At 36.9% G+C, this 18,841-nt stretch overlaps 3 protein-coding genes across 3 annotated transcripts; 1 reads left to right on the top strand and 2 right to left on the bottom strand.

Annotated features, from left to right (window-relative positions):
- Positions 1-125: 125 nt before the first annotated feature.
- nprl3 (NPR3-like, GATOR1 complex subunit) lies at positions 126-12,469 on the bottom strand. The gene is made up of 13 exons (XM_037688438.1): positions 12,070-12,469; positions 11,575-11,644; positions 9,724-9,856; positions 7,381-7,455; positions 6,645-6,798; positions 6,396-6,477; positions 6,158-6,295; positions 4,671-4,827; positions 4,242-4,348; positions 3,976-4,105; positions 2,536-2,725; positions 2,259-2,451; positions 126-355 (listed from the first exon to the last, which is right to left on the bottom strand). The coding sequence occupies exons 1-13, from the start codon at positions 12,263-12,265 to the stop codon at positions 190-192; spliced, it is 1,791 nt and encodes a 596-aa protein (XP_037544366.1). The 5' UTR covers positions 12,266-12,469; the 3' UTR covers positions 126-189.
- Positions 12,470-13,690: 1,221 nt separating this feature from the next.
- LOC119421045 (hemoglobin subunit beta-A) lies at positions 13,691-14,356 on the bottom strand. Its single transcript, XM_037688437.1, has 3 exons — positions 14,261-14,356; positions 13,914-14,136; positions 13,691-13,822 (listed from the first exon to the last, which is right to left on the bottom strand). Exons 1-3 carry the CDS (start codon positions 14,350-14,352, stop codon positions 13,691-13,693), a joined length of 447 nt encoding a protein of 148 aa, XP_037544365.1. The 5' UTR covers positions 14,353-14,356.
- A 3,758-nt stretch (positions 14,357-18,114) lies between these two features.
- Positions 18,115-18,841, top strand: LOC119421767 (hemoglobin subunit alpha-A). Its single transcript, XM_037689125.1, has 3 exons — positions 18,115-18,230; positions 18,333-18,540; positions 18,649-18,841. The coding sequence occupies exons 1-3, from the start codon at positions 18,136-18,138 to the stop codon at positions 18,775-18,777; spliced, it is 432 nt and encodes a 143-aa protein (XP_037545053.1). The 5' UTR covers positions 18,115-18,135; the 3' UTR covers positions 18,778-18,841.

Genomic DNA, 18,841 nt, shown 5'->3' with positions numbered 1-18,841 from the left:
GACGAAAAAAATAATTTAATATTGTAAACAAACATTTGGCTCAAAGAGAAAAACCCGTTCTACACGTTTTAAATCTTTACACATTAATGCAAATCAGTCTGTAAAGACCGTCTTTGAAGAGCACTTCGCTGTGAGGAGATTCAACTGATCTCTGACGTATTTTCAAGTGCCGTTACGGCCTCGGCGCCACTAATCCATGGGGGACTGGAAGATGGAAATGATGGGGTCCTCGTGGTTGGTCACCACGAGGACGCTGCGAAACTTGTCGAACAGAGTCTTGAGCTGCGAGCGTCTCATGTTCTCGTTGTACATCATTTCTTCCAGGTGGTGATGTCCCCGGAAATAATGCAGCAGTCTGGAAGTAGTCAACATAATGGATAAAAAAAATAAAAAAATAAATAAAAAATGGAATCAGACTCTGTTAAAAACTTTTGAAGCTTTGATGCGATTTTTAATTCATGTGATGTGGACAACACGAAGAAATGATTCCTAGTTACTGTGCTGTTTTCAAAATCTAACACGAGAAAATTAACTGTAACCCCAAGTATTTGAATACAGTAGTCCCTCGCTACTTCGCGGTTCGTTTATTGTGGACTCACTCTATCGCAGTTTTTCAAAATAAGATTGGACATGACGCACAACTGGCTGATTGATGGATGAGCTGCACGATCAGCATGGAATTTTTATTTGAAATAAATTATTTAGCACCTGCTGCACCTTTGTGCAGCCCACAGCTTTCTCCTGCAGCTGATCAGCTGTTCTCAGTGCAGAGTGGAGAAGTGGGCGTGGCCGAGAGCGCTTGCAGGTTGCAAAGAGCTGAAGTTAGGCCTGTCGTGATAAACAATAAATCGTTTAATCGCATGATAAATGAAAATTACCGACCTCATTTTCATTTATCGGCTTTATAGTTTCTTCGTGTCTCTCTTTCTACTGAAGACACTGGATGACAAAGGGTTCAACTCCGGTGCCCTTCATGGACCCCTCCCTTTCTCCTCTTTTTTTTTTTAAATCTGTTTTCACCGTCCAAAATTGCATTTTTGGATTGTTAAAAGCAGCTAAGCTGAGAAGCTAAGCTACGAGCTAAGCTAACAGGCCGACCTCGGGGAAAAAACCTCCGTCTTGTCGAAGCTACAACATTCACGGTTGAAACCTGTGCCTTCGTGTAAAAAGTTGTTTATCTCTGCAAAAAAATTATTCAATATTCTAAACATTGTCTAAACTTTAAACGCTCTAAAAAAGCACAGAACGTTATGAAATCAGCTCTCTGCCAGTGCTCTCGGCCACGCCCACTTCTCCGCTGCAGAGCAGAGATACTGTATGACACAGTGCAGGAGGGAGCTTCTCCTGCAGCTGTGGGCTGCACACAGATGCAGCAGGTGCTAAATAATTTAAAATAATTAATTTTAAATAAATATGTCATGCCGATCATGCGGCTCATCCATCAATCAGCCATTTGTGTGTCATGTCCAATCTTATTTTGAAAAACCGCGATGGAGCGAGTCCACGAGAACCGCAATAGAGCGAGGGACTGCTGTACCTACGCTTACAGTTTGAGTCTTGAATGACCAGATGAGAACAGCATTTATGTTCCTTTTATAATCTTAGTGTTTTGTGACGTGGACTTGAGGGAACTAAGATGTAGTAATCCTTCTGTAAGTTTTTAAATCTCTGAACAGTTCTGCCTCCTCTTATCTCGCTGATCTGCTGCAGCCATATGTCCCACAGTGCTCTCTGAGGTCAGCAGATCAGATGCTTTTATTGGTTCCAGGCACTTGTTTGAAGCTCACAGGTGACAGGGCCTTCTCTGTTGCAGGTCCAAGACTGTGGAATGAGTTACCACTACATGTCAGGCAGGCTCCCTCTCTCACTGTTTTTAAGTCTTGTTTAAAAACTCACTTTTATTCCCTGGCTTTTGACACTGTGTGAACTGATTTTAACTTGTCTGTGTTCAATAACATTAGTCATTTAGTTATTATATTTACCTATTTGGATCTATGCATTTTATCCTGTGTCCTTTGCTTGTGTTATTTTTGCTGTTCAGCACTTTGGCTGGCTGCTGTTTTAAGTGCTTTATAAATAAAGTTGTATGGTGCGCTCTGTATTTATAATATTCGTATGTACACAGAAAAAGTACAAAAAGATCAACACGTGGTCAGTTCTCATCTTTGAAAATTAAACGAAACAATGAGAGTCATCGCTCATCCTGAAACACAAAAACACGTGCACTTCTTGTGCGCTGAAAGCAACTGAATAATTACCTGGCAAACATGCGCAGATCCTCTGGGTTTTGTGCAGCTGGGATGTTAAGTAAGACCTGCCTCTCGTGCTCGGACAGACTTGTGAGTTGTGTTTCTGTCATCCTTTTGTTGAGTGGAGAGTCTCCACCAGGCAGCAGCTCTGCACTGGAATTTTCCATACTGGGACTGGTTAACGTCATGTCATCGCTGCTCGCTGCACACACAGAGAGGACAAACGGTCAAAGACTCACTACAATCTGTTTTACCTCTGAGAGGACAGAAATGAGGGAGGACCTACTTGGTGAACCAAAACTAAGAACGCTCGGGGTGCTGAGACTCCGGCCTCCCACTCGGGTGGCCAGAGGAAGCTCTTCATCCCTCAGTCCAGGCTCATCTTCACTGGGCGGTACCAGAAGGCAAACATAAGTGTGCAGCTGGATAAGCAGGCGGTGCTGGAGCATCCACACCACCATCTGAATCAACTGGGCCTGTTCAGAAACAGATCAACAAACTGAATTATAATTTAAGAGAGGCTGCGTATTCACGTGCCAAATTAAACACCTTTTAAATCTTGTGAGCAACGCACAAGCTCAAATGACAGCAGCAGGAAAGAGCCATGACACTAGTCTAGTTCACATTAAAAAAGAGAGATGTGCATGTGCTGGAGCTCATATGTGTTTGTCCTTTATAGTTCAACTTAAGTATTAGTGCAAAAAAAATCTGATGACCAGCAGGGAGCACTTCTTGTGATTGCAAATGAGTCTGAACAGAAGACAATGTAAGATAAGATGACTTGATTTAAAACCTCAAAAAACATTTTTCACAAGGTTTGAGCAAAAGTCTCGTGCCTGTTTTAAGATACCATGATGTCCACTTAGGGTCAACTGTCCAGGAAAATAGGGAATGTGGTAAAGAGGTGAAAAAAAGAGTCCAGGTAGGATGGAGAAAAGTTTCAGGAGTGATTTGTGACAAAAGGGTGTCAGCAAAGTTCAAAGGAAAAGTTTACAAGACAGTGATGAGAGCAGCTACGTTGTCTGATCTGGAGACAGAGACATGGACAAAAAGACAGGAGACAGAACTGGACGTGGTGGAAATGAAGATGTTAAGGTTCTCCTTGGGAGTGACAAGGATGGATAAGATCAGGAATGAGATGATCAGAGGAGAGGTACAGCGCAGGGTGAACAACTGGGAGATAAAGTTAGAGACTGAGATGGTTTGGACATGTCCAGAGGAGGGACAGTGGGTATACTGGTAGAAGGATGTTAGAAATGCAGCTGCCAGGAATAAGACAAATAGGAGATATATGGATGCAGTTAGAGGACATGGAGGCAGTTGGAGTGAGGATGACTCTGTGTGTCGACTCCTGAAGAGGGAAAAACTGAAAAGACGTCCAGTTTGGTCAATTGTGAAACATTTTCATCGTATTAGTCAAATATCCCATTTGATCATAACTTTCAGTTTCAAAAATATGGACCAAAAACTAAAACACAGAACCACAGAACATCGGTCCACACTAATTTACACAAACACTTCTATTAATTTTTATTTATTTATTTTTGAATTAAAAAAGCAGGTGCACAGATAATTTCACTTAAATAAAAAAAAATAACGGTGATTTAAAATGTCTCGGATAGATGTCTGTGATATCGTTGAATTCCACTTCTACTGTCATCACCGTTTCTTTTTATAAATAAATGGTCGTACATTTATTGTCTTTCAACAGTTACAATAATCTCACCTCCTGCGCAGGAGCCTCCAGGGGGTTTCTGAACTCAGCCAGTGAGACAGGTAATGAAAATTTCGCTAACATGGAGGGCAGGTCATGGCCAGAAAACTGCTGGGCAAACTGCTCGGCCAGTGGGGAGTATCTATTCAAAAACAAATAGCACATAATATTCATGATAGAGCTTATAAATTAATGTGTTCAAAGTTTAATACTGAATATCTTTAAAACATATTAAAGTGGTTCTTTAACTCTGAAGACTGATACTACATCAAACTTACAGGGAGATGTTGGCATGAGGTGACAGCATGTAGACGTTATTCTCACATAGTGGGAAGATGATGATCGCCTTGCCCCAATAAACTAAGTGAGCAGCAATTTGAAAGACCTGGAAAAAGAAATATAAAGTTATTTACTATATGTAATGTGAAACAGCAGGATCCAAATAAAAAAATATATATATCATGAATGATAATGCAAGAAAATGTTGGTTATGGTTTTACAAACAGGTCTTCACTACAATTCAAATACTACAGATTGACCACTAGAGGGCAGTAATGTAACAATACAACAAGCCCAGATTTCTCTTTGTATTTGGATCATTTTAAATAAAAGTGCTAAGAAAAAGTAACTATAACTAATTAAAAATGTATTATATCTCTCGTAGAGAGTGATGCAGAGAATATGTAAGCAGTTTCTGTGTTTGGCACCTGCAGTAAAGCCAGGTCAGCATCCTGTGCAAGCTGCTGCAGGTTTTTCACCGCCGAGCAGATTTTTATGAGGCGAACCATCGCGGGTGAGCAGTCCAGTGGAAGTTGGCTGAGCAGCGCCTTGTCACTTTCCAGCAGCAGCAGGGCATGATAAGGCCTGCGGGGGTCAAAGATTTATCAATTATCGAGTGCAATGTTCAAATATAAATCAAAATAAAGGACTAAATTGAAAGTTAAACATAAAAGGATGAGCCCTAAGGAGAAAATCTGTGCTGCTACTGTAAAAGGTCAAGTCACCTTTGTGTTTTATTTTAAAACTTGAAACAACTAAAAGAAACAAAGCGGACCATAGTGCGCTTCAAAGTACAGACCAAAGGCAGTATAGCACATAATTACTTTGTATGAATCAAGTTGCTCTTAATTGCACATAACAAAAAAATAAATAAAAATCTGACCTCAGCTAAGAATGACACAGCACTTTTATGACACAAACTGATTAGACACTATAGATTCAAGGCTCAGAGGTGTTTTAACAGGCTGTCCAAACCGATGGGCTGCTCTCAGTCCTTCACCCTAAACGTTCAGTGACAGAGCAGCAGAATTACAACCCCATCTCTCTGAAATGCTTTCCATGCAGACATGCTTCATTTCTAGAAATATATAAAAAAAACATCCAAAATATCTGAAGCATACAATTTAACATTTCACAGTTCCCTGAACGATGTTGCTCAATTAACTGTTGGTTAATTTCTTAAGTCTTGTGTTCCTTAGTGTGATCTCCTTTATACAGCATCTTTGGGTTTCGTGAACAGTGCTATACAAATTTAACACATTATTATTATTATTATTATAAATATTAGCATTCACTCAACAACATGGATCAAAGGGAAACTTTTAAACGTGACGGGTCATTTTTCTGCATGTTTTGAGTTTATGTGGGCTTCACTTATAACTTTATTGCATATAAAGATATAGTCTGGTGCATATTTAGTGTGATACAAAAAATAAAAATAAATCCTACAATGTTCATATTATCAAAGTGGTCATTCTCATCATAAATCTTGAACTGTATTAAGGTAACAGAAGAGGTTTATGGGGTGAAGTACGTGTCTCTTGTACTACTAGTGCTTAGTTTATTCTTAGTTTAGCATATTTCTTAGTTCACATCTTAGATCTTATTACTGGTTTTCTTTACAATTTATCCTTTTATTGGATGTAACTGGGACCCTGTACACAATTTCGTTCCACCACATGTGGTGCAAATGACAAATCAGAAGTTTGACTTTATGATATGTGTGTGTGTGGTTCTTCAAAAGTACCAGAAAAAAATATTTCACTTTAAAATGCACATAGAACAGTTCTGAAAATAGCATTTGCTCCTGCACGATTTGTTGCAAATATGTTGCTTCTGTTAAACTCGTGGTGAAACAAAACGATGCATTTGATATCCCAGAGAAATATACAGTTCAATATAAAATTAAATGTACCTTATAGCCTTTAGGCTGCGCTCCAGTGCCTCTGGGGGTATATGGTTACCACCTATTCTGTGGATCTTATGTGGTAAACAGAAGCTTACTTCCAGCCAGTTGTTTAAATGAATTCTCACCACACCCGTTGTACAAAGGCTGAAAAATGATTATTAGCTTCATCAGCTTTATGAAATATATAACTTGTTTAATGTCAGAATAAATTATTCAATAAATGACGGCGTGTTTAAGCACAGACCTGTCGTAAGCCTCCTTCAAGTCCCTGGCTAGTTTACATTTGGGCAGAATTTGTCTAAACGGGGACTGGGGGCTTCCATCTGCTGACATCAGGAGGGAGAAACCACAGTTAAAACATGCTCCTGTATGAAACAACATGCCTCAAAGTTAGCACACCGTTAAAATACTTAAAGATTAAAAACACATCAATCGCCCAGCTGGACAGAGACAGAGCTTCGACTCTGCTGTGGACTCTGAGTGGGTTTCTCACTTTCAGTCATGGTGGTAATCTCATCCTGGACAGCCAGCATGACTTTGGCTTCTCTGGTCAGGTACTGGCAGCGGCGCTCCTCGTGCTGCAGGGCTATAGCGATGCGCCGAGACAGGTTGTGCATGCAGTTGATCACGGACGGGTCAGCGTTTGCCTGAAGTGGCAAACAATGAAAACAGCGTAACCAAATGTTCTGCGCGTCCAATTAAAGCCTGTGTGCCTTTTCAGACTCAAATGAAACGAATAATAAACACATACAATATTAATGAAAAAATGACTAAAATTGTTTAACCGCGTGTTATTAACGTTTAGAAGGTTGTGAAGGTGTTTCAAGTACAACTAATGTAGTTCATGGACATATGCACAAAACATGACAAAGCACTTTCAGCTTCATCTGAGCTACACTTGGACTTGCAGAGAAGCATGACTCAGCGTGGGCAGGACGGGGCTGTGCCTTATTGGGCTGCATGATTAAAAATAAACAAAACGCCCCCTCCTGCTTCAGTTCCCATGTTGTCACAGATAGTGAAGCGTTATCATCTGAAGCGCCCCTCCCATTCAAAGAATACCGATTACCAGAACACAAACTTGAAGCGTCCCACCCACAGTCAGCTCAAATATGTACAAATGTTTATATTAAAATAACAAGGCTTTGTTGTGTACATTTATACCAAAGTTGGTACTTTATGTGCACAAATATGACGATTTAAAATATAAATCATATAAAGTGTCTTACCCTCAGCGCAAACACCACATTAAACAGAATCATTGTAGGCATTTCTCTCTTAGGCGAAGGATCGATTTTGGAAACCTGTAACAATAAAAAACAAAAAGTTGGTACGCTGCAAAAATAAACACGTTTTACGGAGAGAAAGTGAAACAGTCTGTCGTCTTATTTACAACACGGTCAATGTTAAGTGTTGAAAGCTGTAGACAAACATATTTTTAAAAATGTTAACTGTGATGGAACAAATATTTATTTTATAAAAGCCCCCTCACAGCTTTAGATTTACTAAAATACTTTGTCTAAACGAAAGAAATGAATTTCAAATCTTATTTTTCAAGCTAGGCAAAAATTACAGTCTGTTTACAAATATAAAAATTTAAATAACAAATCTTTTTTATTATTAGTCTAGCTATTAAAATGCTAATTACGGAATTAGAAAAGAGCTTAAATAAAGAAGAAATTGTTTCCATGCAGTGTTTAGTAACTTGGCACAAAAACACAGAATCTAATAAAAATGGTAAATAGTTCAATTTAAATTCTAAACTCAGACTCTTTGGCCATTTTCTTTTAAACTGTGTGTTTTTACATTTCATTACAGTACAGTAATAAGTTTATTTTCACATGACAATGATAAAAAAATAAATACTAAAATGCTTTATGTTTGCAACATCCATATCATCTCTACAGCCAGTAAAATACCTCAACAGCACAAACGAAACGGTTGACAAAAAACAACGTTAAGACAAAGTTGTAGTCGAACTCTAGGGGGCATTTTAGGATGTAACTGCTCCCATTTAACTGATAAAGCCTACAAGTTTCCTAAATAGTCAAAGAAGTCTAACGGCTACAATACAACTCAGTCTTTAATTAAAAATAAAAGTAGAGTATAGAGAGTGACATGGAAACCTTTGTAAACTGTCACTAAAATAAAACGTTTTACTGCATAAAAAAATAGTTTTTCACAAATATAAAAACCCTTAGATACCATAATACCAAGATACCATTTTGTGAGATAAGAGAGTACTTTAGTTTTTTAAAGATATATTTTGATCAACAGCTGACTTGAACAGAGAACATCAAGTTCAAGTATCCTTATTGTTATTCGTATCACATGTGGTACAAGAGATGGAACGCAATTGTGCACTCGGGGTCCCAGTTACATCCAACTATAGCACAAATATAAAGTATAAAAGAAACGGTATATAAGGATCTGATATAAACTAAGATATACGCTAAACGAATGCTAAACAATACGCTGATGAGATGCTGTGATTGAAAAGTAGATCCTGTGGTGAATAAAATAGTTACATTCTGGACATGTTTAGTTTGAACGAGTTGTTTCTAAACTTTTGACAATAGTGATAATTTGTTAAAAGGAAAATAAAAATAAAAATACAGATCAGATCAGACAGAACTCGATTTTTTTTAGTTGACGATTTGACTTGTTCCAGTCTTTAAGAAACATTGTGGACCTCCTTAAATGACAGTTTATATCATTCGTGTTGTCCAGCCTGAACATCTGGATGTTTGAGTGAACACAGAGCGATTAAACAACAATGAATAAATACAGTGGATCTAATTCTGAATAACTACACTTTAAGTAATTACAGTGATTATCAGCAGCATTTTTCAGATGGGCCACAGGATCTACGAACAGAGGCAACGGAAGCAGCAATTTCGATTTTCAATCACTAAACTGTATTTCGTTTTGTGTTTTTGCTGTTGAGCTATTTGAATACTGTCAGTGTTAAAATGCCCATGTAGCTGTTGTGACTACTAAACATTAAAGCATCACAGGCAAGAAAAAGATGAAATCTTATTTGCGAACCACTAGACTGAGGAACAGCTTCTACCCTGAGGCTGTTAGACTCATGAATCTCTAACTAGAATAATCACTGTGAAAAACCATATCATGTTGCTGCTGATCTGTTTCATGTTGCTGCTGATCTGTTTCAATGTTGATGTGTTCATGCGTGCACATCTGCTCACAGACTCATGTTCATGTTTGTGGTGATGTTCAATGTTTTATGTTATGAGTGCTTAGTGTATATTTAGTTGGTGTTTTTCTTAGTTCATATCTTAGATGTTACTGTTTTTCTTATACATTTTATTGTTGGATGTAACTGGGACCCTATGTACATAATTTCGCTCCACCACATGTACCACATGAGGTGCGAATGACAATAAAGAAACTCTGACTCTGACTCTGAAATACTGCTTTATTACTCAAGGGAAACCTGTTGATAATATTAACTAGACTGTATTCTCTAAAAACATTTCCTTTCTGGTGAGTTTTTTTTTTTTTTTTTTTTTTGCCTCTGCAGGAGTAAATACCAAAAAACATATTTTTACCTGTATGATAGGAGAATGCTGAAGGAGGGTAGGGTGCCCCACAAATCGAACATTGTCAATCTTCAGTTCAAACTTCTTTCCACTCATATCAGACTTAGTGGCCAGGATGGTGGCCAGGATGATGTCAGAAAACCTCAAAGTAAAAAAAAATATACAGCAGACTCCGTGAGAAACTGTGTGGAGTGGGAACAGAGACGGAACAAGGGAAGTTGATGCAAGTGAGAAAGTATAAATTATCGGTTTGCTCCCAGTTTTCGCATTCAAGTTTATAAAAGAGGTTGCATTAATTAGACGTAGCTGACTGTAATGGGATTTTAAAAATTACATTAAACATTAAAAAATTAAAATGACTGTGGCTATTGGAAAAAAGAGGAGGAAGAAACTTCCTGGCAGAAAAAGTGAGATTTGAATGGTTTACGAATGAGGAATGTGAAAAACTCATGCTGGTTTGACTGAAGTAAACTCATGCTGCAATCAAAGAGGTATAAAATTAAAATATTAACTTCCAGAAAAAATTAAGCAAACTAAGGACTTACTCCACCACCATTATTTAAAAAACAAAAATGAGCAGTATTGGCTGAACTGTAGCTTGCATTTGACATTTTGTCCATTGATTATTTACAGGAATATAACTGAGAACAGGGCCGGAGATCCATACAGGGCACAAAACAGAAAAGAAGAGGTAAAAAAGACAGGGGCGGTCTAGGCAAAGGAAAAGTGCTTCAGAATGATTTGGTCTTACCCTGCTACCAACTGTTCGTCAGTTAGTGGAGATTGCTCCCTGAAATGTGGATTGGGCCACAAAAAAGAAGAAAAAAAGCAAACAAAAGGGAAAATGCAACACACAGAGTTGGGCTAAATGTATACTGTAATATGGACATTAAAGCAACCCAAACAAACATGTGATCCTGTGATGTGAAAAAGCTGGTTTGTATGTTGACTTGTGGACATTAATTGCCACTTCCACCTGTCTAATAAATCAGATGGTGACCCACTATAGCAGCAGGAAAGAGTTAAGTTATCTCATATATACAGTTTATGATTATGTATCAATAATAATAGCACATTGCTTTATTTAAGCTATTTCCATGAATGTAAGCCAAAAAAAATAATAATAATAATATCACCTTTAATGTGTTGTGAAGAAAAATATATTTCAATCTAAATTAGTTAGATAAAATGACAAAAGTTTATCTAAAATGCCAGTCATTTTACACTGGTCTATATAAAGTTAAAGGCAACTTAAGCAAAGAACCAACCAGCAACACCATCTGTGAAGTGGCGACCAAATAAAAATGATACAAAAACAGACATTAAAGGGTTCCTTGCTTTGGTTCTTGGGTTTTCCTTTTGGGACACAGAGATTCACAACCTTGTTTCAACATGATGAAAAATTAAGGTGCATTTTGTTCAGGTTTTCTTGACTTTTCAGCAGCTCCTGCAGCCTTTTGTCACAAAATATCAAATTCAACAAATTGCAGGCAACAAAATGGCAACATAAATGCTGACAGGCTCATTTTTGTTTTCAAACATGTTCTAAAACATGACATATGTGCTATATTTCTCAGGAAGTTTTTCTCACTCACACATAACTTTAACAAGGCACTGGAAAATTGTTTACTTAAAGCATATGGAAAAAAAATTAAGGAAATATTTACACAACATTTAAAAAAAAGTGCTTAACCGTAAACTTTAATCAAAGTTTTGGATGCAAAGCCTCAATTTGAAGAGAGAAAAAAGCTCAAAAGAAAAGAAAAGAAGCCCAATAAACTAAAATGCTATAACAGAATTGACTTTGTTTGTTGAAACTAATTCATAAATCATTTTCAAATTAATACAATAATTGCATACCTTGAATCTCCATCTTGATCTTCAAGAACATCGCCCGTTACATTCAGTGCATATGGGTTTCGTTGCTTTGCTTGAGGACAGAAATTAATATCAGTTAGTAAATATAAAAGCTACCGTGACTGTTTTTGAATGCTGTTTCAAGTATTTAAACAAATCTAAACTTTACATCAGATTAATAACCAGGAGCCAAAACAGACTTCTTGATCTTAATTGCTAATGACAATCATGATCCATGTACTTCTAAGTTACTTCATGTCTTCTTACTTATTCAAGGTATTGTGATGTGCACTTTATTACAGTATCATGTAGTTTTTGAGGAGCTTACATAATCTCGACAGTCGCAACAAAACATTTAAAAGAAACGAAGCTTGTTTGAAAAATAAACAAATGACCTACTCTTATAAATGTAGGTTACATAATAAGGTGGAAAAATATGGTTTTCCTACATAAACTGGTTCTCGATGATTGGAGTAATGGTGAAGACGCTGCTCCTACCTGAGAGAGATGACGGACATTCATCGACTCTTTGGAAGGGATACCGAAAAAGAAGTTTGTTCCCTCGGCTGCCAGAGCTAACCAGTATGACGCTAATAGGGCTGGTTTTATCCCCACTTTTGTAAAAGTTATTTTGTGACTGAGAGTACATGGGTTTTCTGTCATCTGGTGAACCGGCTGATGGGTTAAGCATCATGTTAGCATTCTAGCTAACGTTCCGTTAGTCGAGATAGTTGTCTAAAAACAGCAGCTGCTCGTTTATTTCATCTGAACTTTATATTATTTCATATTAATGATAATAGGACGAAGACACTGACCGTAAAAATACATAAAACAGTTGCAGCCTACAAATTTAGCCGCACACCCATCTTCTATTTTGTTCACATTGTTATGCGCCACTTTAAAAAGCGTTCGGCTGGAAACAGGAAGTAAGTTGTACGTTCCTCCTGCTTCTGTAAATATAACCCAATAATGAATGTTGAATAATAATAATCATAAAAACAAAGTAGTAATTTGAGCTGATAGAGTGGTTTTCAAGTTAGGTCAATGTGTAGTTTTTACCTGTATTGTCCTTGAAGTTCACATTCTCATTATTGCCCCCCCCCCCCCCCCCCCCATAAATAAATAATCTAAAAGACAATTTGAAAATGTAAAACTTCTAATAAATATTTTGTGTTTTAGAGGTTAAGAGTTTAGTCTTTTTGCAGGATTTAACCGATGAATGGCGCTTTTGGCCGTCTTGCAAATTATGAGCCAAATAAAATAAACCGGAATATTTATATTCATTCATTCATTCAACCTTTATTTATACAGGTTAATCCCATTGAGCCTCGGGGACTCATTTACAAGAGAGACATGATTTTCTTTATTATGTTTGGAATAGGCTTCATACAAAGATGCTACTTTGATGGGTATGTGTGTACATGTGCTCTACTGCTCTGCTTAAACAGTGCAGTCAATTCTTTTTTGTTATTTAGACTTTTGAATTGTGGTTATTGTGGCTTTTAGCTTATGACATAGAATATGACAAAATTAAATTAAAAATTTGATGATTATCTGATTAAGTAAAAAGGGACAGGAGACTCGGTACACCAGTTAGACAATGGGATCTCATGTGTACTACACATGAGATCCTGCTATTTTTTTTTCTCAATGTTTTGTTATTAAATTTATATTGCCACGTTGATTATTTCAAAATAACCATTTTAGATTAGTCAAATGACCAACCATGTTTATTCTCTGAAAATGCAAAGTACATAACTAAACGAGCGGGTTGTGGTATATTTTATTTTATTTTTTTCCTCATGTAAAATTGTATATAAATAAACTTGTTTCATGAGGGAAACTTTTGTTTTTGTAGACTTTCAAAAACCCTCTCCCACCTCTCGTTTTGAACATGGGTTCATGCTGTTTCTGTGGTCGTGTTAGGGTTTTACGTCTTCTAATAGTTTTATTTCTAAACTAATAATCAGTAAATCATCACCGCAGAGATGTTTGTTATAAGCAAATAAATTTAAGGTCACCAATAACCAAACAGCAACAAACAGAGATGTATCATGTTTAAAGGTTTTATTTTTAGTTTGCAACAGCCTCAAGACAGCAAATGGTGCAGCAAAGACACTTAGTGGTACTGTCTGCCCAGGGCGGAGACAACCACAGCCAGGAACTTCTGCCAGGCCTCCTGAGCTCCAGCGGTGAAGACGCTGGGGCCAAACTTGGCGGCCACGCACACAGTGATGCATTCAGCAAGAGCCTAAAATAAGAAGAATGTGACAATGAAGGTTTTAAATGGGAGTTTAAAACATTAAGATGCAACCTCATCCTCCAGAAATGATAAAACCTACCCTGAAGTTGTCGGGGTCCACATGGATCTTCTCGGAGTGCATCACGCTCAGCTTGGCGTAGGCGTTCTTGATGTTGTCCAGGTTCTTCACGGCGGTTTCCAGTCCACCCATCACTACTTTTCCATGAGCGGCCACTTTGGGGTTTCCGGTAATGGCAGCATAGGTGGAGAGGTTTCCGAATGATCCAAAGTGCCTCTGTGTCCAGGGGTACACAACCAAAAGCCTGATGTGGGAGAAAAAATACAACGTTTTAAATTATTTTCTCAAAAGAGCATGGTGAACGTGCAAAAATAAAAAGTGTTTAAGAGAAAAGTAAATGCACGAGTTAAAATCTGTGTAAGGGTCACCTGGAAAGGGCCTGGGGTCCAATCTCACCCACATCAATCTTTCCCCACAGGCTGGTGATGGCGCTGCGCTCAGCATCTGTCCACTCGACCATGGTGACGGTGTTAGGGTTGGTTTTTATTCTACAGAGAAGATTTTCAAGAGTCTCTGATGGCACACTTTATAGAAGGCTAATCTGGGAGCTTTTTATTAATTTCACAACGCCACTCCTCCCTGCCCAGGAGGCGTCTGATTGGAGGAGAGTCAGCGCAATGTTGGGTTATACCCAGAATGATTATCATTACCGTCTGGAAAAGGCTGATAAGAAAAAATTAATAAATATATAGTTTTATAGCCTTTATATATCAAGGTTGACAAACCTATGTGATCTTATTGGATCGAAAGGTCAAACATAAAAATTAGGACACATATTTTTGCTTTATATATTGCAGAAAGACATAAGTCCATTGTTTATATTCACCGTTTTACCTCTTTTCAAAATCATATTAAAGGCAAAAATATTATTAAAATATTTTCAAGAGCTATATATAATATTGAAATGTATAAATTCTCAGAGCTTTTTGATGAAAACCAATGGATTTCAAACTGTTCACCCTATAAAAAAGGTTTTATTAAAGCTAATAAACTCATCAGCACTGTTATTCACAGTCTACAGTTCTGTTCTTAGACATGTTCTGTTATTGGTTTTGTCTATTGAGCATCTAACAATGTATTATTTTATGTATAAAAAAAGAATGCATCTTTATTCTATGTAAAACTGACACGTGCCACTGTTTAGGTGTAGCTGTTTTCATTTAAAAAATAGGACATTTAGCCAAGGATGTAGTGTAGATTTGATATGTAGCACCAGATGGGGAAAGGGTTTAATCCCATTTATTTACTATGACCTGCTGCGATGCCGACCACAAGCCAAACTGGTCAAATTTATTTAAAAACAACAGGAGTTGACCGATTTTCCGTCCACAAAAAAAAATGTTCAGAAATAAGCAAATAAATTAAAAATTAATTAAAAACAAAGAAAAAAGCAGCACAATAATAAAATACAGTTAAACTAAAAGGCAGTTCAGGCTAAAAAGAAAATAAAAGATGTCCAGTTTGAATGTTATGGAATAAAAATTAGATTTTTGTTTAGCAGGTTTTGAAAGTGCCGCAAGTTGATGATGTTCCAATTTAAAAGAGCAGAAAGTTAGCAGAAAAAAAACTGATTTTTATTTTTTGTGCTTATGGGTAAAAACGCAGAAAACCAACATTATCGCAGCTGTGGAGACAACACAGAGGTTGATGGTCTTAATGGTCGTCAAAGTGAGTCGACTGGCGGCTCTCGGAGTTCAAGGACACAACAGTAAACACAAAGTGAACACTATATTTAATTTTCAGTTGTTTAAAGGTGGTCAGATACTGATTTAAGTCATTAAAGAATTAAAGTCATGCCTTCGCTGTATCAGCTCCTAAACTATGGAAAGTCTGCCTCTCCACATCAGTCAGGCCTCATCGCTGTCTGCTTTTAAATCCCATCTTAAAACTCATCTTTTGTCCCAGACATTTGACACCATGTGAGATGTTGAAGTCATTGCAGTTATTTATTTGATTCTACTTTAATTGTTTTGTTTTAGAATTGCATAGCTGTTCATGTCATTTTAATAAAAAAAAAAAAATTGTATTTTATTCCTTTTGTGCTTTTTAACTTGTCTGTACAGCACTTTGGTCCTGTTTGTTTTTTAAAGTGCTTTATAAATAAAGTTGGATTGGATTAAAACGTTTGATTTAAGGGTTTATCAGGGGAATGTTTAACGTATGTCTATAACAAATAAACTCAAGTATGGATTTTGGAGCACGATAAGATAATAATAATATAACAGTTGACCTGAGCACTGAAGAAAACAGCTCATTAGGACAAACGTACAACAGGAAAGGGATGAAACATTTTAAAAAGCATCTTGTTATTTTTCAAAATTGGCTACGGAGCACTTTGACGATAAAAATGATTTCAAAATGACAAAAAGTAGACTTCGTATTGGATGTAAACTTATAGTCACAGCACAGGTGACTATTTAAAGATAAAGAACACTTAGAATCATAAACACGTTTATGGAGAAGTTTACACAAAAACTACTCGGTGCAGGAGGTTCACAACAAAACAAACACACAAAACCGAGTTATGTACACACAACTGAATCAATGTGCAAAATATGCTAAAGCATAAAATATGCCCAAGCATAACAGCAATGATCAAAGTATGGAGGAATCAGGTGTACAAAATGTGCTAAAATATTACAAGGAAGTTTGTCAGTTTTGAGATGATAAACACAATCTGATGTGCGTTTAATCAGTTTCTTGTGTAACAATATTGTAAAGATTGTTTAAAATACAGAAACTAAATAATTGTGTATTAGAGTTTATGTTGTCTCAATCAGCCTTACTTGTTTAGAAATGTTTAACAAAAATCTCACAGCAAAAACAACCAATAAAATGTATTTTTAGACATTAAAATGAAAACAATGCAAAATTTAAAAAAAAAAGCTCATACTGATTTATTTTTCATGGCAGATGTTTTGCCAAAAAGTCAAAATCACTCTGCAGATAAAGTTTTAGCCAAAATTGGAGAAAAAAGTGCGAATAAATTGTATTTTATTTAATTTAAAGCAAATTCAAGCCATGTGGAAAATGCCAAATTCTCTATCAGCTTGATGTGAAACAGTTTGGGACAATGTCTGGAAAGTTGTTTAAACACTTTAAAATGTAACGAGGTGCAGGCCGAGAAACGTTCGAGGTTTATCAAAAAAAGAAGCTGCTCTAATAAAAGCGATAAGGAGCCATCGCCCTGCAAGCTGCCTCAATTTCTTTTTATTCAGAGTTATCATTATTTTCAGATGGCCACACCCTTTTATATCTAAATGCACATTTTGTAAGAGTCGTTGTAATGTTCAGTGAAAGTGTTTAATGTCTTTAGTAACTTATTTTTATTTATCGCATCAGTAAGAGGTCGTTCATCTCAAAAGATGAAAACACACAACAACAACAAAAAACATCCTGTCTGTAGAGGAAACAGTGTTGTCTCAATTATGCAATACTGGTCTGTTAATATAAAGTTGTAGTCCGTTTAATTGTTCACATTTAATGTAACCTTTATTTATAAAGGTAGTCTCAATGACTCACCTGTTGTCTATCTAATAATTGAACTCTACAGTGATTGGGATAAAATAAAAATAATAAAAAACTGCAAAATCTTTATAAAATTGGTATTTCTTGACAGTTTGTCAATTTATAATAGCACATAAGCCCTGTAACTGTGTCCAAACGATGCAACACTGACCATATCTGCAACTTATTATTTTGATATATATTATAATTTCAGCTGCAAGCATTGTTTGTCTGAAACATATGATAGTAATTGGATTTTGACACTCTATTTGCCATTATTTAATCAAAAACCTTCTGTATTTGTTTATCTGTGCGTGTGACTTCATTTTTAATAATTTAATTGATAAAATATTGGGTTTGTGAGATTATAAGCCAGCCCATGTAAACCCATCTATATTTTCTCCATTAATAATATTTATAATAATCATCCAGCAGAGCATGTCACACATGCTAAAATGGGCCGTTTTAGTAATAAATATCACTTCCATTAAAAAAGTAAGAGCTAAGGTTTTTATTAAAGTTACATTAATGATTTTTTTAAAAAGTCTTGAGGGCAGGGAGGGGCTACTTTTATCTCAAGAATTAAAGAAAGCTTCTGGAAATTTCTATCAAAGGAGGCGGGGCTTAGATGTAATGCTGGGTGTGGTGCAGTTTGGCTCCATATAAAACAAAGTCAGTTATAAATCCTCCTCACAAGATCTTTCATAGTTTGAGGAAACTTGAAGAAAAGGCAAACATGAGTCTCTCTGGAAAGGACAAGAGTGTGGTGAAGGCTTTCTGGGACAAAGTCGCCCCAAAATCTGCTGACATTGGAGGTGAAGCTCTGGGCAGGTATGTTCAATGATCACTTATTATTTTAATAATACGTAAAAACAAATAACAGCAATCCAACTTGTTTATGTGTAATGACTTCTTCATATCTGTGCTTTCCAGGATGCTGACTGCATACCCTCAAACCAAGACCTACTTTTCTCACTGGTCCGATCTGAGCCCCAGCTCTCCTCAGGTGAAGAAGCATGGAGCCACCATCATGGCTGCTGTTGGAGATGCTGTGGCAAGTATCGATGACCTCACTGGTGCCTTGTCCAAACTGAGTGAACTGCATGCCTTCAAGCTCCGAGTGGACCCTGCTAACTTCAGGGTAAGACAGATTAACCCTCATTTTATCAGTAATAATAGTAATAATAATAATAATATATTTAAGGCTATACATGCAAGTTTTTTTTAATTTTGATGTGTCCCATGACAGATCCTCGCCCATAACCTCATCCTGGTTATGGCCATGTACTTCCCTGCTGACTTCACCCCTGAGGTCCACGTCTCCGTTGACAAGTTCCTGCAGAACCTGGCCCAGGCTCTGGCTGAGAGATACCGCTAAACAGACCCAGACTTGATGGAGGATCGACTGCATACCACTCTGAGTGTCGTCCCAAATTCATTTC

This window comes from Nematolebias whitei, chromosome 15 (genome assembly GCF_014905685.2).
Source record: "Nematolebias whitei isolate Nwh7 chromosome 15, NemWhi1, whole genome shotgun sequence".
NCBI classification, from domain to species: Eukaryota; Metazoa; Chordata; class Actinopteri; order Cyprinodontiformes; family Rivulidae; genus Nematolebias; species Nematolebias whitei.
Note: the sequence above shows the minus strand (reverse complement) of the source record. Positions and strands in the feature narration are given on the sequence as shown.